The sequence below is a fragment of the Olea europaea genome, unplaced genomic scaffold, assembly GCF_002742605.1.
Source record: "Olea europaea var. sylvestris unplaced genomic scaffold, O_europaea_v1 scaffold2668, whole genome shotgun sequence".
In the NCBI taxonomy this organism is placed as follows: Eukaryota; Viridiplantae; Streptophyta; class Magnoliopsida; order Lamiales; family Oleaceae; genus Olea; species Olea europaea.
The window spans coordinates 25,850-49,646 of NW_019245053.1; the positions used below are offsets into that span (position 1 = coordinate 25,850).

General features: G+C 41.0%; 1 protein-coding gene and 1 pseudogene across 1 annotated transcript; one reads left to right on the forward strand and one right to left on the reverse strand.

Annotated features, from left to right (window-relative positions):
- Window positions 1-7,602: 7,602 nt before the first annotated feature.
- LOC111383368 lies at window positions 7,603-19,466 on the reverse strand (annotated as a pseudogene).
- A 2,375-nt stretch (window positions 19,467-21,841) lies between these two features.
- Window positions 21,842-22,865, forward strand: LOC111383371. Its single transcript, XM_023007479.1, has 2 exons — window positions 21,842-22,226; window positions 22,305-22,865. The coding sequence occupies exons 1-2, from the start codon at window positions 21,861-21,863 to the stop codon at window positions 22,863-22,865; spliced, it is 927 nt and encodes a 308-aa protein (XP_022863247.1). The 5' UTR covers window positions 21,842-21,860.
- Window positions 22,866-23,797: the final 932 nt, after the last annotated feature.

Here is a 23,797-nt window from a genome sequence, read left to right on the forward strand (position 1 = left end):
ATACCAGTTTCAGTCAGTTCTCTTGTTGCCTTTAGACGCGTTTTGCTCTGACAGCAATTTGAGAACTTCTACTGATAATGACATTTCCAACATCCCAATCAATATATTATCTCGACGACTATTTTTTGATGAAATTATAAGTCCAACTATGGTGTCCTCGAGCATGTGCATCCTCGAGACATTATGCCTGACCACATCTCGCCTGGCTGCTTCACATATTCCAATATTTGTCTTCGAGCATCAGCAGTCCTCGAGCATATGTTCCCTTCACAACCTACGATGGTTGACCCTTTAGAATTCCTACGCAATTAGGACTCTTGACTTCCGCAAGGATTCTATCCCACATATAATTATGGAATTCGACCAACTCCTTAACTATTCAGGACTTCAACAGATAAGGACATCCAGCTAGTTGAGTCCCACTAGGAGAATGTCGCTTACTACTATAAATACAGAACCTTGAGCCATTATTCAGGTACGTTTTTCATTATTCTCCAGCATATAGCATCACGCATATAATTCCCTTTCTGACTTAAGTATCGGAGGGACGACGAGAACACACCTCGTTGCCTTTATTTCAGGTACCGGAAGACTACGATTGTGATCAGCCCGAATCATCAAGCCCGAAAAATCTACAGGTACGATTTTTGCTAGCATCATTGGCGCCGTCTGTGGGAAGCGCTACCAAAAGCCATGGTAAACACATGTTCAGGTCTTCCACCAGCAAGCTCATCCGCTCCAAACCAACCCCCTCCTGAGGATATCCCTGTTCCTCAAGAGAAATCATCAGAAGTGCCCGAGCCCCAGCCGGAGCCTTTGAAGAGCTCAGACAACAGGTCGCCACACTGACTCAGCTGCTAAGTCAAAGAAATTCTCATCCGTTACCCACACCAGCACCCCAGGGGGGTTTTATGGCTGATGCTCGAGCTCGAGCTCAGAGACATGTCCCTGACAATGGCGGAGCAGGGGCCTTGGGCATACTACATGTGACCTCGATTTTGAGATAAGTGACCATGGAGTCTGGGGAACTCGCTAAGATTATTTAATAAGGAATTACGGCGGGCCTACTTCAGGGCAACAAAGGGACGACAAGATTCAGTCCCAACACTCCCTTTACTCCCGAGATATTGACATTTCCCTTGTCAGACAGATTTAAGTATCCTAGGATCAAAGAATATTATGGGACCACCTATCCAATCAATCATCTTAACGTATACACGGACATCATGAATCTACAAGTCGCACCGGATCAGGTGATGTGCAAGGCCTTCCCGCAAACTTTGACGAATGCTGCTAGGGATTGGTTCTCAACCTCAGAGCCCAACTCCATAGCCTCATTCTCGGATTTGGCGGACAAGTTCTATGCTTTCTTCGCAAGCAGTAAACGCATCAGGAAGACAGCGGCTTCCCTCATGCAACTTAGATAAGGGCAAAATGAGACCCTACGTGACTTCATGACCAGATTCAATAAGGAAAGACTTCAAATTCCCGACCTACATATAACTGCAGCAGTTTCTGCCCTCACATATGCCATAAAGTGTGAGGCTTTCAAGATGTCTTTATCCAAAACTCCGTCAAAAACAGTGATCGAGCTTCTTACCCGAGCTGAGAAGTACATAAATATGGAGGAAACACTGAACTCGAGAAAGGTTGGACCATCCCATGACAGGGTCGAGCATAAACGACAGCACGACCCGAACCCTCGTGAAGAACAACCTCGGAGAAAACAGAGACAAGAGGTTCCCCCTTTAAATACGTTAAAGACAAATATATTGATGGAGATCAAGGATATGAAGGAACTCAAATGGCCTGTCAGAATGAGGTCACCACCCGAATCCAGGGACATGAACAAGTACTGTGAGTTCCATCGGGATCATGGGCATACCACGGAGAACTGTAAAGCCTTGCAACGGGAGATTGAAGCCCTTATTAAAAGAAGACTCTTGAGTTCCTACGTCGGTAAAGACAAACGCCCGAGGAACGTCGTGGTAAGGAAAAAGCCCCTGAAGCAAAAAGGGATGGTCAACCCACTGCTGGAACTATCAATATCATCATTGGGGATATTGCCTCGGGAGGAAACTCCAACAGTGGAAGAAAACAATATGCCTTGACCTCTGGGATGCCTCATAGAAAGCTGGAGGATATTACTTTTGGAACCATGGACTTAGAAGGTGTATCACTTCCACATGATGACGCGTTGGTCATCTCAGCGATTGTGGCCAATTTTGAAGTAAAGAGAATCTTGGTTAACAACGGGAGTGCGGCCAATATACTTTCACAAGAAGCTTTTGCCAAAATGGGAATCTCATCTCAGCAGCTTAAAGCGGTTAAAACTCCTCTCCAAGGGTTAGGAGTCATCACTCCAGAGGGTGTCGTCGAGCTTCCTCTAACTATGGGCTTTGGCCAGAAACAGGTTACGGAGATGACATCTTTTCAAGTGGTACGTGTCTCAATGGCCTATAACGCTATTCTAGGAAGACCACTCCTGAACAAGATCAAAGCCATTGTGTCTACCTTCCACCTAGCCATGAAGTTTCCAACAAGTAATGGCATTGGGGTCGTGCGTGGAGACCAGACAACTGCTAGACAATGCTATGTTGCCAGTGTTCGGGAAATAAATAACGACGTCATGCAAATCTCGAGGATGAAGTCCGAGACCGGGCAACAAGTCAGACTTGCTCTTGTTGAAAAATTGATGGAAATCGAGCTCGAGCATGATAAGAAGGTGACGATTGGTCGGGATCTTGACGTCACCCTAAAGACAAAACTTATTGGTTGCCTATCTCGCAACATTGATGTTTTTGCCTGGAAAGTTGAGGATATGTCAGGGATAGACCCCAAAATTGCAGTCCACAAGCTTAACATTAGCCCAGGGGCCAGACCAGTAAAGCAGAAGAAAAGACAGTTTGCCTCAGAACGTCGGGAGGTCATTCGCAAAGAAATTAACAAACTCGTCAGTGCTCAATTCATTCGGGAGGTCCAATATCCCGATTGGCTTGCCAATGTTGTTTTAGTGAAGAAGGCCAATGGTGAGTGGAGGGTCTTCATTGACTTCACAGATCTTAACAAAGCATGTCCAAAGGATAGTTATCCCCTACTGTGGATTGACAACTTGGTGGATAGCACATCTGGACATAAGCTATACAGCTTCTTGGATGCATTTTTTGATTATCATCAAATCCTCATGGCCGAGGAAGATCAAGAAAAGACGTCATTCATGGTCGATTCTGCCATATACTGTTATAAGGTCATGCCTTTCGGTTTGAAGAATGCAGGGGCAACATACCAAAGGCTCCAAGGAACAAGAAAGAGGTACAGAGGTTGACTGGTAGGATAGCAGCCTTGAACAAGTTCATGTCCCGAGCATCAAACAGGTGCTATCCCTTCTTCAAAGTCCTCAGAGGAAACCAAGGCTTTGATTGGAGTGAAGTCTGTGAGAAAGCTTTTCAAGAGCTCAAGCAAACATTGGCATCTCCTCCTATTCTCACTAGGCCTGAGCCTGGTGACACCTTATTTTTGTACCTGACTGTATCTCAAAACGCAGTCAGCGGGGTCTTGGTGAAAGAGGTTAACAGAATCCAACAACCTATCTACTATGTAAGCAAGGTCCTACTAGATGCGGAAACAAGGTATACTTTGGCGGAACAACTTGCCCTTGCCTTGGTGATAGCAGCACGAAAACTCCAGCAGTATTTTCAGTCTTACCCTATTGTGGTGCTCACTAATCAACCACTTAGGCATATACTTCAGAAGCCGGACGTCTCAGGAAGACTGATGAAATGGGCGATCGAGCTTGGAGAATTTGACATCGAATTCAAACCATGCCCATCTATCAAAGCCAAAGCACTAGCCGACTTCATTGCAGAACTAATCCCTAGGCCTTGGGGGCCAGGTGACAGCTCAAGCATGAGCACCAATTTGGACACTTGGCAAATTTTTGTAGATGGAGCATCGAACTCCTCGGGCTCGGGTGCAAGGGTCATCATCATCAGCCCTGACAAACAAACGAAGATTCAATGCGCTCTTAGGTTCGAGTTTGAAGCAACCAATAACGAGGCCGAGTATGAGGCCGTCATTATTGCTCTGGAGCTAGCCCTTAGCCTTGAGCTCGAGTTCGTGAAGATATTTAGCGATTCACAACTGGTGGTCGGACAGATTGAAGGATCATTTGAAAGGAAATACGAGAAAATGAGTTTGTACTGTATGAAGGTTCAGGATCTTCAACGAAAATTCAAGAGTTGTGAAATTGCAAAAATTGCTCGAAAGGACAACGAAAAAGCCAACGCATTATCCAGACTTGTGTTCATGGGGGTAGACAGCCTGGACAGAATAGTTCACATCAAAGTCATCACAGAACCCAGCATCAATCAAGTTCTCGACATCATGGACATTGACAACGAACCGTCCTGGATGGACCCAATCATAGAATTCATCACAAGTGGAAATCTACCAAGCGATACCAGGTTGGCTAAAAGCATCAGAGCTCGAGCTCCTAGGTACTGCATGATCAACGGTGTCCTCTTTCACAGAAGTAGTACTCTTCCATACCTAAGGTGTCTTAGACCATCAGAATCATCCCAGGCCCTTGCTGAAGTTCATGAAGGTGTGTGCGGGAATCATCAAGGAACCAGGGCCTTGGCCTTTAAACTCATACGATATGGATACTATTGGCCAACTATGAAGAAAGACGCCTCAGAATATGTTAAAAGATGTGATAGGTGCCAGAGGTTTGGTAATGTTATCCACTCACCAGCCGAAGACCTCACCAACATTAACTGTTCAGCCCCGTTTGAACAATGGGGAGTTGACATCCTCGACCCCTTTCTTGTGGCAAGAGGTCAATTAAAGTTTGTTGCTGTAGCAGTAGAGTATTTCACAAAATGGGCAGAGGCCGAACCTCTTGCCACGATATCAGAGCCCAAGCTAAGAGCCTTCACTTGGAGGTCTATCATTTGCAGGTTTGGGATACCGAAGGTCCTCATCACCGACAATGGCAGGCAATTTGACAATCAACAGTTTATGGACTTTTGCGCAAACCTTGGGATTGATCACCGTCTGACATCAGTTTCACATCCTCAGAGCAATGGTCTGGCCAAGGTAACAAATCGAATCATATTACAAGACCTCCGAACAAGAATTAGTAATGCTAGGGGTTCTTGGTCCGACGAGCTGCCTTCTATACTACGGACATATAAAACAACTCATAGGACAACCACAGGAGAAACCCCTTTTATGTTAGCCTATGGCATTGAAGCAATGGTCCCGGTGGAAATTAGACTGCCAAGCCATAGGAGGCTCATGCTAGAAACCTCGGGGCATACAACTGAACACCTTGATCTCTTGGAAGAAGTACGGGAGCAAGCCGCTATAAAGGTGGTCTCTTACCAAACTAAAACAACAAAACATTTTAATAGCAAAGTCAAGATTCGGAGGTTCAGAGCTGACAACTTGGTCTTGAGGAGGGCCGAAGCAACAGGTCACCCCCCAGGGAAGCTCAGGCCCATCTGGGAAGGACCCTTTGAGGTCATACGACAAGTTCGCAAAGGAGCATACAGCCTAAGAGACACTTCGGGTAGATCTCTTCCAAGGCCCTGGAATGTCGATAATCTAAAAATATATTACAAGTAACATTTTCGATGCCATCTAGGAGATTTTCTTTTCCTGCATTTTTAATTCTTCTGAATGTTATTTTTGGTTCTTCGGGTTTGCGTGCCATTGCATTTTATTTCTAGTTTAGCGGGCCTACGTGCCCATGCATGTTTTCCGTTTTCTTTTGTAATGAACTACGTTCGGCTTGATCCCGTTTGGGTACGTAGGCAGCTTGGATACAATATAAATCCACGTCCAGTTCGAGGAATTAATAAATTCAAGCATCGGGTATAATAGCCCGATAGTTTGCTTTGTGTTCAGGAATTAATTAAGCCTTGTCCTCGACAAGCCAATGTAAGCCTTGCCCTCAAGCAAGCCGACCTAAGCCTTGTCCTCGACAAGCTGACCTAAGCCTTGCCCTCGAGCAAGCCGCCCTAAGCCTTGTCCTTGACAAGCCAATGTAAGCCTTACCCCGAGCAAGCACCAAAATCTTGGAGCCCAAAATCAGATCGTGCAGCACAAGTAAACATCCCGAAGATATACATCATGAATTTTTGTCTAGGTTCCAAAGTGAAAGCTCGGGATATACTTCTGTACAGAGGTCGGTCACAATTCTTCGTACACCTCGAGGTTACCACCCCTCGAGATTAGTCCTTGAGTGTTAAGTGTTAAACTACATCCTACATTCACCACTGTCCTCGACATTATAACTTGTTTAAAATTGAATTATTTCTTCTCAATCGTTGAGATGATTAATTCGTCGTCAAGATAATTAATCTTTTTTGTCATCGAGGTAACTTGTCAACATGCTCGAGTTCAACACTTGATGTTCAAAAATGACTTTACAATTGAGTCCTCGAGGTAACTTGTCTACATGCTCGAGTTCAACACTTGATGTTTAAAAATGATTTTACAATTTGAGTCATCGGGATAACTTTGTGTACATGCTATAATGTTCGGAAATGATTTCACAAATTGAGTCCTCGAGATATTTAACTACTCTAGGCATCGAGTTTCAATTCATCTTAGGCGTCGAGTTATTGAACCATCTTAACGTCGAGCTATTTGAGTTTGTCATGATCAAGACATCAGCTATACACGTGCAAAAAGAAAAAAACTTGATCGAGCAAAATACATGTTCAAATTACAAAAGAAGGGGGATGTCATCATAAGAAAAGACATAAACTAATCTAGGTCCTCGGCTCTTTCTCCCGAGGTTGTGCTCCCCTGCTCCTCCCCCGCGTCCTCGCCGTCAATATTGACCTCTTGGTCCTCGACGGTTTCCTCGGACTCTGAAAGCACGAGGTCATCAGCAACCTCAGGGATGCTCTTTAAATCCTCGGGTTTGGCGTCGGGCTTCGATCTAAAAAATGTCCGAGCCTCCTTGAAAGCATGGAAGTACGAGCCCATGGCGTACTCTCCCTTAAGACTGTTGAACTCCTTAGACATTTTGAAATCCTCAATCGCAACCCCTCGAGCTTCAGCCAGGCGCGTCTCGAAATCAATCTTCAAACGCTCGATCTCGAGCTTTAAACCTTCGGCCTCGCCCTTGGCAGCTCTAGCCTCTTCCCGAGCTTTCTGGACGTCGTTCTTCAAGTCTTCAAGCTCCTTCTGAAGAAAAAAGCGCTTAGCCTCCAAGTCGGCTATCCTCTTCTCATGTGCTCGAGAAACATCCTCGAGTTCAGTAGTTTTCTGTGCCTTGTCTTTCCCCTTCAGAGAAAGGCCTCGGGCAATGCTCAGAGCCTGCATCATATAAACCCGAGCTTAAGCAATCACATCGTATAAACCTTATTAATACACCAAGTAAGTTGAGCGAGCTTACCTTCAGTGTGAGAGATTCAAGAGCCTTCATACCCTCATCAAAATTGAGGTCCTTCCGACTTTTTGGTCACGGCTTGTTTGAGGGCTGAAGGATCAAAAGTCATCTCTGCAATAAACAAGTAATTGACATGAGCACAATTATACGTTCAAAGACAGACCAGTAAGGAAGAAGGCAAAAAAGTCCTACCCTCAGTGCCTTTCACATCCGCGAGATCGAGAACATCATCCCTGAGGATGTCATCTATATCGTATACAAGAGGCTCGAGGTTCTCTAACATTACCCTATGCCTTTCTAAAGACTCAAAATAGGCCTGGCCTTCACAAAATCTGGGAGTGTCCGGCAAAACCCACCTAGGACTAAAAGGAAGGTCACTATCCTGAGGTATGACATAAAATCACTTTTCTTTCCATCATTTAAAAGAACTGGGCATTCTCGGTAATCCAAATCCTCCTTGGGATGAAAGGTAAGCAAAACAAGTATATTGAGGAAGCTGTTTCAGGTCGAAGACCATTCTACAGAGATCGACGTATGGGTTAATTCCTAGGTATCTACAGGCTATAAAGAAATAGATGAGCATCCTCCACCCATTTGGCACGAGCTGTCCAGGGTTCATATTATGCTCGACCAATAAAGACACAAAAAAGGGATGCAGATGCCATCTAAATCCCCCCTTAAGTGAGTCCCTAAAAATTACGAACTCTCCATCCCGAGCAAAGGCCATCCTATCCTCTACCCCTGGCGTCCTAATATCACATTTTGGCATTAGCCCATGCTCCCTAGCCGTCGATATTGCTAGATGTTCTTTAAATTTACAGGGAACCTCGGGGTACCTAAATGGGGTCGGGATACTTTGTGCCCGAGGTTGGGCATTAATCGGGACAGCCATAGGTATGATCGAGCATCCTATGTCCTCGGGAGTACTCCTCGAGGAGGAGGACGAAGACTCACTACTGCTACTGCTAGACATCCTGGCCTAGGTAAAAAATGCCTAAAGAATAACTTAAAAACTCGAGGTCTTACCTTAAAGTCGACGCCTAAAAACTCAAAGTTCCAATCCCAACGATTAGCAAGAGAAGTTTACTGAGAGTAAAAAGTGAAAAATGAAATGTGGAGAGAGTATTTATAGGCAAAAGGAGCAAGAAGTCCAAAGGTCACTACCCCGACCGTCAGATCTGGACACGTGTCCTACATCCACCCCTACCATTTTTTATCGCTTTTTCCTATTTTAGAGCTTACCTCAGTACACGTCAGCCCTTCTGAACACCTGTCATCAAAAAATCCTTGAGCTAAATACTCGAGCTTTTATTTCCAGTCTCTTTGCATCATATCCTCGAGCGAAGTCTTCGAGCATTTATACACGGGGCCAATAATAGTGACATTTCCAACATCCCGATCAATAAATTATCCTGACGACTATTTTTTGATGAAATTATAAGTCCGATTATGGTGTCCTTGAGCATGTGCATCCTCGAGACATTATGCCCAACCACATCCCGCCTAGCTGCTTCGCATATTGCAATATTTGTCCTCGAGTATCAGCAGTCCTCGGGCATATGCTCCCCTCACAACCTACGATAGTTGACCCTTTAGAATTCCTACGCAATTAGGACTCTTGACTTCCGCAAGGATTCTATCCCACATATAATTATGGAATTCGACTAACTCCTTAACTATTCAGGACTTCAACAGATAAGGACATCCAGTTAGTTGAGTCCCACTAGGAGAATGTCGCTTACTACTATAAATACAGAACCTTGAGCCATTATTTAGGTACATTTTTCATTATTCTCCAGCATATAGTCTCACGCATATAATTCCCTTTCTGACTTAAGCATCGGAGGGACGACGAGAACACACATAGTTGCCTTTGTTTCAGGTACCGGAAGACTAAGATCGTGATCAACCCGAATCATCAAGCTCGGGAAATCTACAGGTACGATTTTTGATAGCATCATCTACCAATGCTCGCAAACGATCCCACACGTTCAAGCCATGTAAAGCTTCTACAAGCGACTCTGGAAACTTGAACCCGTTCTCTAAAATAGTATACTACATTTGCCCGAGAGAGTGATGGAATCAATTTTGAACAGAAGTACAACTGATTCAAAAAGCAAGCTTAAATTCACCCGAATAGGCTTCGGTATCTGGGTTTTGATAAAAGGCCACCATCGATCCTCCACTACAGATTTGACAAGGCAACAAGCTCGCAACCCTTCTACACCAGCAAATCTTCCAAATCCACTCTCCTTTACACTTCCAAATGGAATGGACTGAAAGATATGAAAAGTTAGAATGCCGTGAAACATAAGAAAGTTCACGGGATTGTGTGAGACACTTTTGCAAATAGTCCTCCAGTATTTAAACCGGAAGATTAAGAAAATTTGAGGATGAATAGAACATGCTTGGATAACTTACTTTTACTTTTAAATAAAACAAAGCTACTTATTTGAAAATAACCTAGCCTTACTATAAATAACAGCAATTTATTTTCAATAAAAAACTATTTATTTTACGCTTAGCCAAATAAAGAAACCAAGCCTTATTCCGAACCAAGAAACTAAAATTACCTGGCACATATAAGTCGATGCAAAATCATTGACTGCAGCAACTCCAGAGTGTGTCTGGCAAGCTATCTGTTTGGCACGACACTGGCTGCCAGAAAGCACGTAATTTCAGCTCCTCAACTAACATTTCCAAAACTTCCTCGACCAGTAATTTCAGCTCCTTTATCGAGGGCATCCTTTACCAGACCCCGAAGCTTTTCAGAATGCTCCTACATGCAGATGGGTCCCATATCATATTTTCCAGGTAGTGGAGGACCCTGCACAAGATAATCTGGAAGAATAGCTATTGAAGAAAGTTATCTTAGTTGCAAGTCATAACTTAACATTCCAAAATGTACTTCAGTTTCTATGTAAAACATAATACTAATGCTCAACGACATAAACAAAGGGAACACTGCCCCGTATGAGGTATATCTAAGCATTCCGAGCTTTTCCGATTCTACTATTGGAGGTGAACATTTGAACAATACATCAATTTAGAAGTCAAATAGATGTTAAATTCAAAATTCATGCAAACCATCAACATATTACCACTGCACGGATAAGAAAATTTAAAAAAAAAAAAAAATGAAAAATTTATAGCAGGAAATGCTAGAGTTATGACAATCTATACTGACAGCAGTTATAGATTTCACAATTGTGACAACCTCAGCAACAAATGCTGAATGAACGTCTTTATGAACATAAAATCTCTCAGCTCCAGCACAATCCTGTCCACTTGATTGAAGAGCCCCCTGACAGCAATTTGTGAAACCTGAATAAGTTTAATGATTTATTAACGAGTCTTGCACATGACAGCCACTGGTTCAAAGATGTCAATCAAATATTATGGTCATGAAAAGACAGTCATCTAAACCAAATAGACAACAGTGCTGACAGGAGAGCTTCATACGTGTGGTACAGCCACATCTTCGCAGACAACAAATGCATCTTTTCCACCAAGCTCAAGTGTGACAGGTATTAATGTATCTGCAGCATCATAGAAAAGTAAAAATCTAAAGGAATCAAGGCCATTTCCATTTAGGTTCTTATACTGCTTATTAGTAATTCTCCAGCCCAAGAGAGAATCTAACCATTCTACCCACACCAGGTGATCCAACAAATATGACACTACCGCTTCTCCTGTTTCAGCAAGCCTGGCAAGAAATTTCAATATGTAAGATCAATCAATAGAAGTTCATGTACAGAAATTAATGAATGGATCCATCACCAGTTATTACTTCGACTAAATTTTCAGGAGCTCCTACAGAAGTGAGGGCAGCTTGGATTATAAGCAGATAAAAACATCCTGACCAACTTGCATGTTCTGAAACCTGTTGCCGAAACAATACAGATCCATCGTCACAAAGATGCTTTAGCTGTCAATCCACATCCATTAAATATTGCTTCCATTTGCTCATTTGAAATTTGTTGTCTAAATTAATTCATATGCATGTTGCGTTCAACGGAAAGGGACTAAACAATGTGAAATCAACTAATGCAGGTACTTAATCTTGTAAAGCATTGACTGTAGGTATTTATACCATTCAGAAAGCAGGATGGCAAGTAGGCTACAGATAACTAAAAAAAAGTTTCTGAAAGCAAAGTATCTTCAAACGTAAGAGCAAAATTGAGAGGAAACAACTATATGCGATTCAAGATTCAACATCCCTACCTGAAATGAAGTAATATCCCATGGATAATGGTCAATTACCAAAGCGAAAACTCTTTGCCTATGACTTCCGAAAGGTGAATTCCCTGCATACTGGGACATCCTAGTTTACTTGATGTTAAGAATATTAGACCATTATCATATGTCTCAAACCCAGAACCCCACCCCCACTCCGAATAAAAAAAGGAACAACTGTCGCAGCAGATTCTTAACAAGATTCTCTCTTTTTTTTAGGGAGAAGGTGAGGAGAGGGAGGTACCTATTCTCAAACCCTAAACCTTGGCTGTGGGAAACACAATCCCTTACCAACCAACACACAGGAGAATTGGTAGATTCCTAGAAGAGTTCAAACATGAAATGGTCGTTTGGAAAGAAAAAAATTGGCAATCTCAGAAAGATAGAATACCTTAATCACAATGCTGTTTCCAGAGAAGACTGCTGCCAACATTGGATTGAATATGTCGTGAAATGGATAGTTCCATGAAACAATAGCTCCAATAACACCAAGGGGATGAAATTAGACTTAGGCTCTCTTGTAAATCATCGATCTTCCACATGATCTACGATCATAAGGTGATGGCTATCAGTTTCCATTGGGTTTTCTAGGCAAACATTCTCTTGGAAAATGCAGTCCTGACAAATATGAAATTCATTCATATGCAAATAAGAACGCTAGGGGACTTGGAATTTATGGCTATTTCTAGCCGACAATTAGAGACCAGAGAAAATAGAAGCGATATTATAGAGGAACTATATGCCAATGCAGGAGCTTCTGTTACAGCTGAAAGGAAAGAAGATTCACCATTTGGTTCACAGTAACCTAAATAAATAGAAATGAGCTGAATGGGGATATTAAACAAAGAGAAGAGAATCTTGCACCAAATGTGTCAAATCAACCAAAGAAACAATCACTGGATTGTACAGTACCTACTAAATATCATAAGTTTGCTCAATAGAAAAAGGTAAAAACATAGCTCACAAATGCCTTAATTGAGTTTACATAAATTAATCAAAGTTAAGGGTGTATTGATAAAGTATTTATCCAAGGAGAATGCGCACGTGATTAGGCAATTACCTGTACTCAGTCTTTAGCCACTTTCTCCCTCAGACAGAAGCCAAGTGATCTTCTCACATGTAGTCAAAATTCCCCCCCAAAGAAGTGTCTACCATGATCTTTCCAGTATCAAGTGAAGAAATCCTAATTGAAGTGAAACATGAGTCAGCACTAAACTAAACCTCATAGAGTAATTATCTCCACGTGCAATATTGAAACCTTAACCAACATGGAAGAAAAGCCGTAAAAGGGAAGCGAAAATTTTCCTGTAAATTTTGAGATATTTTCTATCCCTATCAGCATACAGGCATCAATGGTAATGATTGAGACAAACGAAATCTCCTTACATCACTTGAAAACAAAAGATAACTTTGGATTGTGAATTACACAAATTAATGAAGATGCATGAAACTTTTGTACCCTATTGAAATAGTTACTTTGAATACCCCATAGGATTCTCAGTTGTACATGTTGCTGATTAGACTAAAAATACACGAAAAACAGAACCCTAAGAATTCTGAGTGCTCAGGCATCATGAATTTTAATAGTATGCGTTCCTTACCATGAACAGTATCAGCGAGTTTTCTCATATTGAATAAATGATGACACGACCCATCCGACTCAACCTAATTGACTCGACGCATGTCGTGCGCCGATAGTAGATGCCAGTTAAACGCCGGACCCACCGCCAAGGCAACTTTGACTTGCTTGACTGAAAAATATTTTTAACAGAATTTTGACAAAATTTCCTCTAAAATACGAACTAAAATTACCTGAACAATAACCAATTTTCCTCAAATCAATACCTATAATATAAATCAGGGTATGCCAGTCCCTCAAAAATACAAACTATTCAAATAAAATGCTAGAAAATCAATATTTACTTGCTTTACAACCAATAATCTTCAAAAGTGCTAAAGATACCAAATATCTAATGAGCCCATAATGAACTTTTCTGATTCAACCTATGTGTATCCCAAAAGAACACAGTGTATAATCCGATAAAAGATGTCATACAACCTATGACGCGTGGCTCAATTCGGTGGTTCGACATGCTCCAAAGCTGCTCAATTTGTCTGTTTTCTGTCTGATAAAGAAAAAGGTGAAAAAATATATGAGCTTAAAGCTCAGTGAGTGGATAATTTACAAATAAACATATTTTTCTTTTATGCATATATTCTGAAAATTCTTGCTCTATCAAAACTTTGAGAAATTTTGAAATCTGGTAACACTTTTAAAACTAAACATAATTTCATCAAAAAATTCTTTGTTCTAAATTCTAGATAAGTATCTGCAAGGTATAACAATTATAAAGAATCTGATATTCATGAAAATCTATGAAATATTGCTGCTGCTCAATACTAGAAGCTGAAAGCTTTATTCTGAAAACTGAATTCCATAATCTGAAATCTGAAAACTGAATAAGCACTGAAAAATCACACCATAAAGAGTGCCCAATGAATAGCCTTACACATGTACAGAGTAATCTCGATGTACAAGGCAAAGCCATTCAAATCTGATAATCTCATAGCTGATAATCTGATAATCTGGTCATACGTACGCAGAGCTGCCCCCAAGGCTAATCACCCTAGTACACGGCCCAAAGCCTATGAGTGTACGAGAGTGGGTCCCAAAGACCTCTGATAATCTAGTCATACACTATGAAAACACATTCACGATAGTGCAGAACGGATAAAATCACTATAACTAGTCATACACTGTGGAAACACATTCACATCAGTGCAAACTGGGGTAAAAACACATTTGAAATATTAATTTACCAATGGGAACATGATATATTTTATTTTCAACCTCGTAATCCCAATTAAAGTCACTAACAACATATACTCCTTTATAAATTATTTAAACACCAAAACTCCAAATAATTAACACTTAATTTGGTTAGAATACTAGAAATCCAAGAAAATTAGATGATTGACAAAACTAGCACTATAATTCCAGAATATTGAAAACTAGCACCAATGTCTATTTATTAAAATCTGTCACCATAAACATTGACAAAACTAGCACTTTTCTGGGCAGAATTTCAAAAGCAGATCTTGTGTAGGATTTGTCCAAAAATTGCTTATAATTATTACTTAAAAATGGAGAAATCAACCCCAACTCCATAATTTAAGTGATTAACGTCACATAATCCAAAGAAAATCAAAGAATAAGCACCTATTTCACAAACTCATTTTCAAAGTTTCCCTTCTTTTCTTTTCTTTCTTTCTTTCTTTTTTTTTTTTTTTTTTTTTTTCCAAAACCAATTTTTCAATACTTTCTTCTTCTTCTTTCTTCATTTTTTTTTTCCCTCTTTCTCGATTTTCTCGGTTTCACCCAAGGAAATGAAAGAAAATGGGTCTTATTTTCATTTAACAATTGGACAAAATGAAATTATCAATAATTAGGCTCTCAACTTTGCCATAGTTTGCAATTAAACCCTTATGTTTCCATTTAATTTAAAACTTACCTATTTGTTCTTATACTCACAAATTAACCTCAACAAGTACCACTTGTTTATACAAGTCCCCATGAATTTATTTTTTCAACTTAAGTCCTTATTGACTTTGACTTTCACCAATTATATTTCTTGACTTTGACTAAAAAAATGAGGGGTGTGACAAATGAAGTCTTGTCTCACGAGCAAATGATCTCGTGTTTACATCGCATTCTCCAACTCAAGAATGGGATCTTATAATTCATTTAACACACTGAATATTTTTATGCCAACACTTTATTCCTTTTCTCTCTAGAACTTAGAGTTCATTGAAAGGTGTTAAAGACCCCATCAATCATCATATTCAAAATATCAAACAAAAACAGAACAAACGGCCTTTAGTTTATTCTTCAGACATTAATTATTTTCATCTATATCTATGTGCAATTGGGTGTCCTTACTCGCATATAAGATCCTGAGTTCGATGATATACTTCAGAAGTATCCGCAGAAACTAACGCCTTTTCTTGAAGCTACTTTGTGCCCATATCTTTTGTGCTTTCCTTGCTTCTGCCACACGCTCCTTAACCTAAGCAATTTGTTTAGATGTCAGTTTTAGTCAGTAATAGCATAAACTTTCTAGCACGCTTTTGAGCAGGTGCCTATCTGTTTCTAACTTTAATAGGGTCTGTGTACAAATGAGACATGGTAACTCCAAGATTACACATTTAAAATAGAAAGCTTAACAAAAGTGCTTGAGCTGAGTTTTAAAAAATTGAATGCAGACTCAAGTTGGAATTGCTTCACGCTACTCAAATTCCAATTTTAATCTATCCAATTCTACAAGAAATTTAGGAGTAATTGTCAACCAGTAAAGAACTTCTGTCCTTATGTGATATTAATGAAGATGATAAACCGAAAGTCTAATCAACTCTACATCCGGAAAACAAGGCACCTTCTTACCTAGAATTGAATAATCCCATGCACATAGAATATATTAGTTTAAGGAAGGAAGGAGAGATATATATCGAGAAGGGGTCGGTATATGAAAGTCCAGCAACATCAAACCTCAGGTTTCAGTGCTGGGAAGTAGCCCAGGTACTTCATTGTTGCAGGCTCATAACATTGGATTTTATCTGTTTGTCTTCTTGAAGGTATCTGCATGGAAATCCAGTTGCACAACTAGAATTCAGATACTAACTTATACCATCTGCCACAGTACTCTAAATCTAACATTGGAAAACATTTCCTCACATAACATACAGACACAAAAAGTGCCAAATTATGACAATTCCAAGATATAACATATGCCATGAGCACTTGAGCAGAGCATTGAGGAAATGAATATGTACTTGAAGAATCCAGTAGGGGAATAAACTGTTCTCCAGTTTTCAGTTTGAGCCCTCATTGTCATGTAACAAGTAAAAAGTGTATATAGAAACGCATAGTCGCAATAACTTATTGTTTGCTCTATAAACAGCCCATACCAGATAGTTTAAACCCTTTTTAATAAAATCAGATTTAAGTATTGGGCAGCTCCACTCTCCTACAACGGAAAAAGAATAATGTATATACAACGTAAAAGCATTCAACAAGTGTTTCCTTTTCCTTTTTGTTCTATCAAACAAGAAAGTTCACGTGTAGCTAAGCAAGCTTAAACTTACAAGTATTTATTTATTATTATTTTATTTTTTTTTTTTGGTGTGCGTATGACTTGGTTGAAGTAGAAAATAAGTTATTTAAAGGTCCGTCTTACTGTTAAAATAATTATACTTAAAATTAAGAAAAAGTTTTACTTTTAAATACAACCAAACATGTTTGACACAAAATTTACTTAAAATTAAGTTTACATTACTTTTAAGCCTAACCAAACATGCTAGAATTTCCATGCATCACTAGTGAAATCAAAACTTTATTTTAATTCTTTGTTTTTAGATAAGTCTGACAAAATTAAAGCTAATGTTGGAATTTGTTATTTTGCTAATGTCTTAATATTCATTCCACAACATAAAAATACAAAAGGAAATAACTAGTACAAATAAAATTCATCTAATAGAAGCTAAAATTCACGTTATCGAAAGAAAATTACTGATTTTTAATAGGAAAACAAACAGCATTTCAAAACCTTACATAGATGAAGCTGTTTTCCTTCGTTTGATTCCCATTATCCAACACTGTAATCATCCAATTCACAGCAAACTCAATCAAAAATGCACAAAAACTATATCTATGGTTAGTTACGAGTAAATTTAACCAATGCTTACTAACTTGAAATTTGGTTACTACTTGCTCACTCATCTTTCACGAGTTACTGAATACTCACTCATCTTTTCATATAGTTACTCATCCACCACTCGTCTCTTTAAATAATTGGACAACTTTTGCGCAACTTTTCGACAACTTCCGACCACTAAGAATGTCGAATTTTGATACCGTTAGAAAGTCCACGATATCCTCTTCAATTACCATCCAAAATCTCCCTATAACTCCAAGGGATTGGATCGGAAAATTGCCTTAAAAGTCGCCCAAAAATTCTGAAAATTTGCCCAGATTTTCAGATTTTTTGGACGACTTTTAAGGCAATTTTTCGACAACTTCCGACCATCAAAACTGCCGAATTTTGATACCGTTAGAAAGCCCACAATGTTCTCTTCAATTACCACCCAAAATTTCTCCACAGCTCCAAAGGATTCGATCGGAATAAACCCACAAAGTCAGATGCAGACTTTGTGGGTTTATTCCGATCGAATCCTTTGGAGCTGTGGGGAAATTTTGGGTGGTAATTGAAGAGAACATTGTGAGCTTTCCAAGGTATCAAAATTCGGCAGTTTTGATGGTCGGAAGTTGCCGAAAAATTGCCTTAAAAGGTGCCCAAAAAATCTGAAAATCTGGGCACAACTTCCGACCATCAAAACTGCCGAATTTTAATACCGTTAGAAAGCCCACAATGTTCTCTTCAATTACCACCCAAAATTTCCCCACAGCTCCAAAGGATTCGATCGGAATAAACCCACAAAGTCAGATGCAGACTTTGTGGGTTTATTCCGATCGAATCCTTTGGAGCTATGGGGAAATTTTTGGTGGTAATTGAAGAGAACATTGTGAGCTTTCCAATGGTATCAAAATTCGGCAGTTTTGATGGTCGGAAGTTGCCGAAAAATTGCCTTAAAAGGTGCCCAAAAAATCTGAAAATCTGGGCGGATTTTCAAAATTTTTGGACGACTTTTAAGGCAATTTCCGATCGAATCCCTTAGAGTTATAGGAAGATTTTGGGTGGTAATTGAAGAAGACGTTGTGAGCTTTTCAACGGTATCAAAATTCGACATTCTTGGTGGTCGAAAGTTGTCGAAAAGTTGCCGCAAAAGTTGCCCAATTATTTGAATAGACGAGTGGTGGATGAGTAATATGGAAAGATGAGTGAGTAACCCGTAAAAGATGAGTGAGCAAGTAGTAACCAAATTTAAAGTTCAGTGAGCATTGGTTAAATTTACTCGTTAGTTACACAAACTTTTCTACCCATACAAGTAGTAATGATTTTTTCGAGTATAAAAACTTGTGAGTTAAAAGGCTACAGAAATACAAATTTGGTAACCATCCAATTCACACCAAACGCAATCACAAATGCAGAAGTTGTCGAAAAGTTGCCGCAAAAGTTGCCCAATTATTTGAATAGACGAGTGGTGGATGAGTAATATGGAAAGATGAGTGAGTAACCCGTAAAAGATGAGTGAGCAAGTAGTAACCAAATTTAAAATTCAGTGAGCATTGGTTAAATTTACTCGTTAGTTACACAAACTTTTCTACCCATACAAGTAGTAATGATTTTTTCAAGTATAAAAACTTGTGAGTTAAAAGGCTACAGAAATACAAATTTGGTAACCATCCAATTCACACCAAACGCAATCACAAATGCAAAAAAGTTATATTCATTGTTAGTAACAAGCACAATTTTATACACATACAGATTCTAATTAGTTATTCTGATGATTTAAAACATTACAGAAATACAAATTTAGTTCATCACTTGTTTATGTCATGTCCTAAACCTTTAGGTGCATTTTATTCGAATTATTTCTCGAAGTAGAGAGCAAACCGTCTGAGCGTGCATTCCTAGAATTCATATAGATAAATTTTCCTATATTATACACGCAAATCCATACAAAATTGTAAATGTAAAAAAAAAACAACAACAACAACAACAACACACACACGCAAAGAAAGAGACTAGAGTAGAACCATTGGAGGCATCAACTTAATAGACGGCACGTTGCAAGAGATGAACATAAGGAGGAATCTATATATCGCATATGCGAAAGGGAGCACTATTAAAGGCCACCAAAACGCCATACTATCTCACCTGAGCGTGCATTCCTAGAATTCATATAGATAAATTTTCCTATATTATACAATCAAATCCATACAAAATTGTAAATGTAAAAAAACAACAACAACAACAACAACACACACACGCAAAGAAATAGACTAGAGTAGAACCATTGGAGGCATCAACTTAATAGATGGCACGTTGCAAGAGATGAACATAAGGAGGAATCTATATATCGCATATGCGAAAGGGAGCACTATTAAAGGCCACCAAAACGCCATACTATCTCAATCGATTTGATTCGTAAACTCCAGAATCAAACCCTCGAGGATGATACCAAAATTCCTAATACAAATTAATCAAAATAGAGGCATATTCTACGAGCTAAAAAATTATTCTCAGCTTCATTTTCTGCTTCATAGCGCAATGCTCAGTGATGCTACCAAAAATCGTACCTGTAGATTTTCCGAGCTTGATGACGGATGTTGAGCACGAACGTGATCTTCCGATACCTGAAACAAAGGCAACGAGGTGTGTTCTCGTCGCCCCTCCGATGCTTAAGTCAGAAAGGGAAATATATGCGTGAGGCTATGTGCTGAAGAACAATGTAAAAACGTACCTGAATAATGGCCCAAGGTTCTGCTTTTATAGGAGATATTCTCAGCTTCATTTTCTGCTTCATAGCGCAATGCTCAGTGATGCTACCAAAAATCGTACCTGTAGATTTTTCGAGCTTGATGACGGATGTTGAGCACGAACGTGATCTTCTGATACCTGAAACAAAGGCAACGAGGTGTGTTCTCGTCGCCCCTCCGATGCTTAAGTCAGAAAGGGAAATATATGCGTGAGGCTGCCCTACTTGTAATGGAATTGTTTAACAAGTGGTGTCAGGGTTGATGTAAAATCCTTGGGTGTTTAGGTTTGTTAGTTAGGTACCCAGGTCTTAGGAGGCATGTTGGTGGTGTATGTCTCGAGGACTATTCTCGAGGACATTGAGGGAATGTAAATGTGTCCTCGAGGTATCTCGAGGACTACAGTACCTCGAGGACTTAGGGTGACCCCGAGGACCATAGAAGAGAAATGAGGTGGGGTATATATTGAGTCCTCGGGGTATATGAATATTGGCATAGTCACTGGCCCCCGTGCACTCGTCCTAGAGATCGAGCTCTTAGGATGGGGTGCACATGGGTTATATCATTTCATATCCAGGTAAGGCTCGAGACTTTAAGTTATTCATAAGCTAGGTCTTAAGTTTGTTAAGCGATGTCGAGTAGTGAGGGTCAAGAATCTTCTAGCAGTTCTAGTAGTAGCGAGGACGTAGGGACCTCGATAATACCGACGGCTATCCCCCTAGAGGCTACTTCCGAGGCCCAGGTTAATATGGTTTTTGAGTATCCCGACGAACCCTGTAGGCTTAAAGAGCACTCAGTCATAGCTGCAGCTAGGGAGTTTTGCGAGGTCGTGCTCGAGAAAAACACTTTGGGAACTTCTCAAGTTGTCGGGAACTCCAGGTAAGGCTCGAGACTTTAAGTTATTCATAAGCTAGGTCTTAAGTTTGTTAAGCGATGTCGAGTAGTGAGGGTCGAGAATCTTCTAGCAGTTCTAGTAGTAGCGAGGACGTAGGGACCTCGATAATACCGACGGCTATCCCCCTAGAGGCTACTCCCGAGGCCCAGGTTAATATGGTTTTTGAGTATCCCGACGAACCCTGTATGCTTAAAGAGCACTCAGTCATAGCTGCAGCTAGGGAATATGGTATAATGCCTAATTGCGATGTTAGATTTCCTGACCCCGAGGATAGGATTATTCGAGCACGACGAGGGGAGTTTGTTATTTTTAGGGAGACCCTTAAGGCTGGCTTTAGGTGGCCCCTTCACCCCTTCTTTATTGCTCTATTAGTCGAGCACTCCATGTGCCCGGGGCAGTTAGTTCCCAACGCCTGGAGAATGCTCGTTTATTTTTTTATAGCATGTAGATACTTAGGTATCGAGCCCAACCTTAGCCTCAGCAAATTAGTGTTCGAGCTTAAGAAGCATCCTCGATACACTTGTTTTGGCTATCTCTCGACGATTGGGGGCTTTAAAGTCCCGAGGATGGCGAGCTCTTTAAAGGGATGGAGGGAGGGGTGGTTTTATGTTATAGCCCAAGAACCCGATCTTCCTTTCTGGCCTGATTGGGGAATCCTCGACGCCGAGAAGTTCTGTGAGGGCCAGGTGTATCCGAATGTTTTGGAAGAGCATAGGAGGATGCTGGTCGGGCTCAGCCCCCTTTTCTCGACGATGAAGGAGATTGGGGAAGAGGTTATAGACCTGGCAAATATTAGAGGCGTCGAGGGTAGGGATGTTCCTTTATTATTTTTTTTTGAAAAATACCCTGACCTTGTGCTCGTTCTAAAATGTTTGTAAATATCTGCAGGTATGTCTTTTGATCCTCGGGCTCTCCGGAACTTTGTCAGCACAAGGGGAGACGCTCATCCACAGGGGCAGCCCCCGAGGAAGAAAAGCAAGAAGAGGCCTCGAGGGGCTCCTGAGGGTGCGAGGGGGCCTGGCGAAACTTCTCGAGCACATCCACAAGTCTCGACCCCTCTGCAACCGAACCTCAGATCTCCCACTCCTCGGGTCGTCACTCCTCGGCCTCCTTCTGAAGTGGTTGACCTTGAGGATGACCCGTCTCTTACCGGGGACTTTGAGACTTGCCGCCTCGCTCCTGAGCTCGTAAACAAATACAAAGAGGAGGTCAAGCTCGAGGATGGGATGAAGGTCCTCGAGGGTCTTACAGTGAAGGTAATCTTCGAACTTTTGACTTTAGCCTCGAGTTTATTGGTCGAGCTTAATACTTGACATTTTCTTCATTTTTTCCAGATGTTGAGTATAGCTCGAGGACTCTCTCTACAAGGGCTCGAGGAGGCCAAGAGGGCAGCTGGGGTCGAGACGTCCATGGCCTCTAAGGACAACAGGATTCAAGACCTCGAGGCACAGGTCGAGGTTTTATTGAAGGAGCGTGATGACGCGAGGAGGGAGGCTGCAAAGGCCAGGGATGACCTGGTTATAGCAAAGGATGAGGTCGAGGGCGCGAGGCTCGAGCTCATCCAGAAGACAGAGGATTTCGGGCGCGAGCTCGCGGCTGTCAGGGAGAGGGCTTGGGAGGAGTTTAAAACCTCCGAGGACTGCGACAAGATAAAAGGGGAGTATGCGTCGGGGGCGTACTTCCATGCTCTGAAAGAAGCCCGGGCCTTCCTCCTTCAGAAGTTGCCCAACGTCACTCCAGACGACCTGAAGACAGTGCCTTCCATTGCTGATACATTGGAGCTCTTGAGTTCGGAAGATGGAGGAGGATCGGGTGGAGATGATGAGGATGGTCTTGAGGACGACGTTAAGATCGACATCAGCAACCTCGACCCTCCTCTTGGCCACATTGGATGACATCCCCACCCCGGTCCTTTGTAATTTTTTGTTTAATTTTTGACAATGTAAATTGATCAAGGACTATGTATGTTCTAAAGTTAATTTATTCGAACTATTTATCTCGACCCCTTGGACTCCATACATTAGAGCAAACAAATTGGAAACTAATTGCTCATGCGACATTGAAGTGTTTACTCGAGGATTCCACAACTCGAGCGCATTTAAGGGATTAAGAAGTGACAGACATACATTCTCGAGGACTGTAATCCTCGAGCACAAATAAATAAATAAAATGATGATGTGACTTCTTGAGGACTGTAAACCTCGAGCACAATTAATCTTAAAAAATGAGTGCCATTCTCGAGGACTGTAATCCTCGAGCACAACTAAACTTTAAAAATTGATAGTGACATTCTCGAGGACTGTAATTCTCGAGCACAACTAAACTTTAAAAATTGATAGTGACATTCTCGAGGACTGTAATCCTCGAGCACAACTAAACTTTAAAAAGTTGGGTTGTGAAATCCTCGAGGGCTATAAACCTCGAGCACACTAAACTTCAAAAAGTTGTAATGTGAGATTCTCGAGGGTGTCCAAAATGATGTGGGATTTTTGTATGTCCCTGGGCGATACTATAATGGTTTACGCTTGAGTATATGATCAAGTCTTTTTGTGCTTGCGTAGGGCAAGGCTTTGGTGCTTGCTTGAGGCAAAGTTTTTTTGACTGCTTGCCTGGGGCAAGGCTTTTTTGACTGCTTGCCTGGGGCAACGCTTTTTGTGCTTGCGCGGGGCAAGGCTTTTTGGAGTGCTTGCGCGGGGCAAGGCTTTTTTGACTGCTTGCCTGGGGCAAGGCTTTTTGTGCTTGCGCGGGGCAAGGCTTTTTTGTGTGCTTGCGTGGGGCAAGGCTTTTTTGTGCTTGCGCGGGGCAAGGCTTTTTGGAGTGCTTGCGC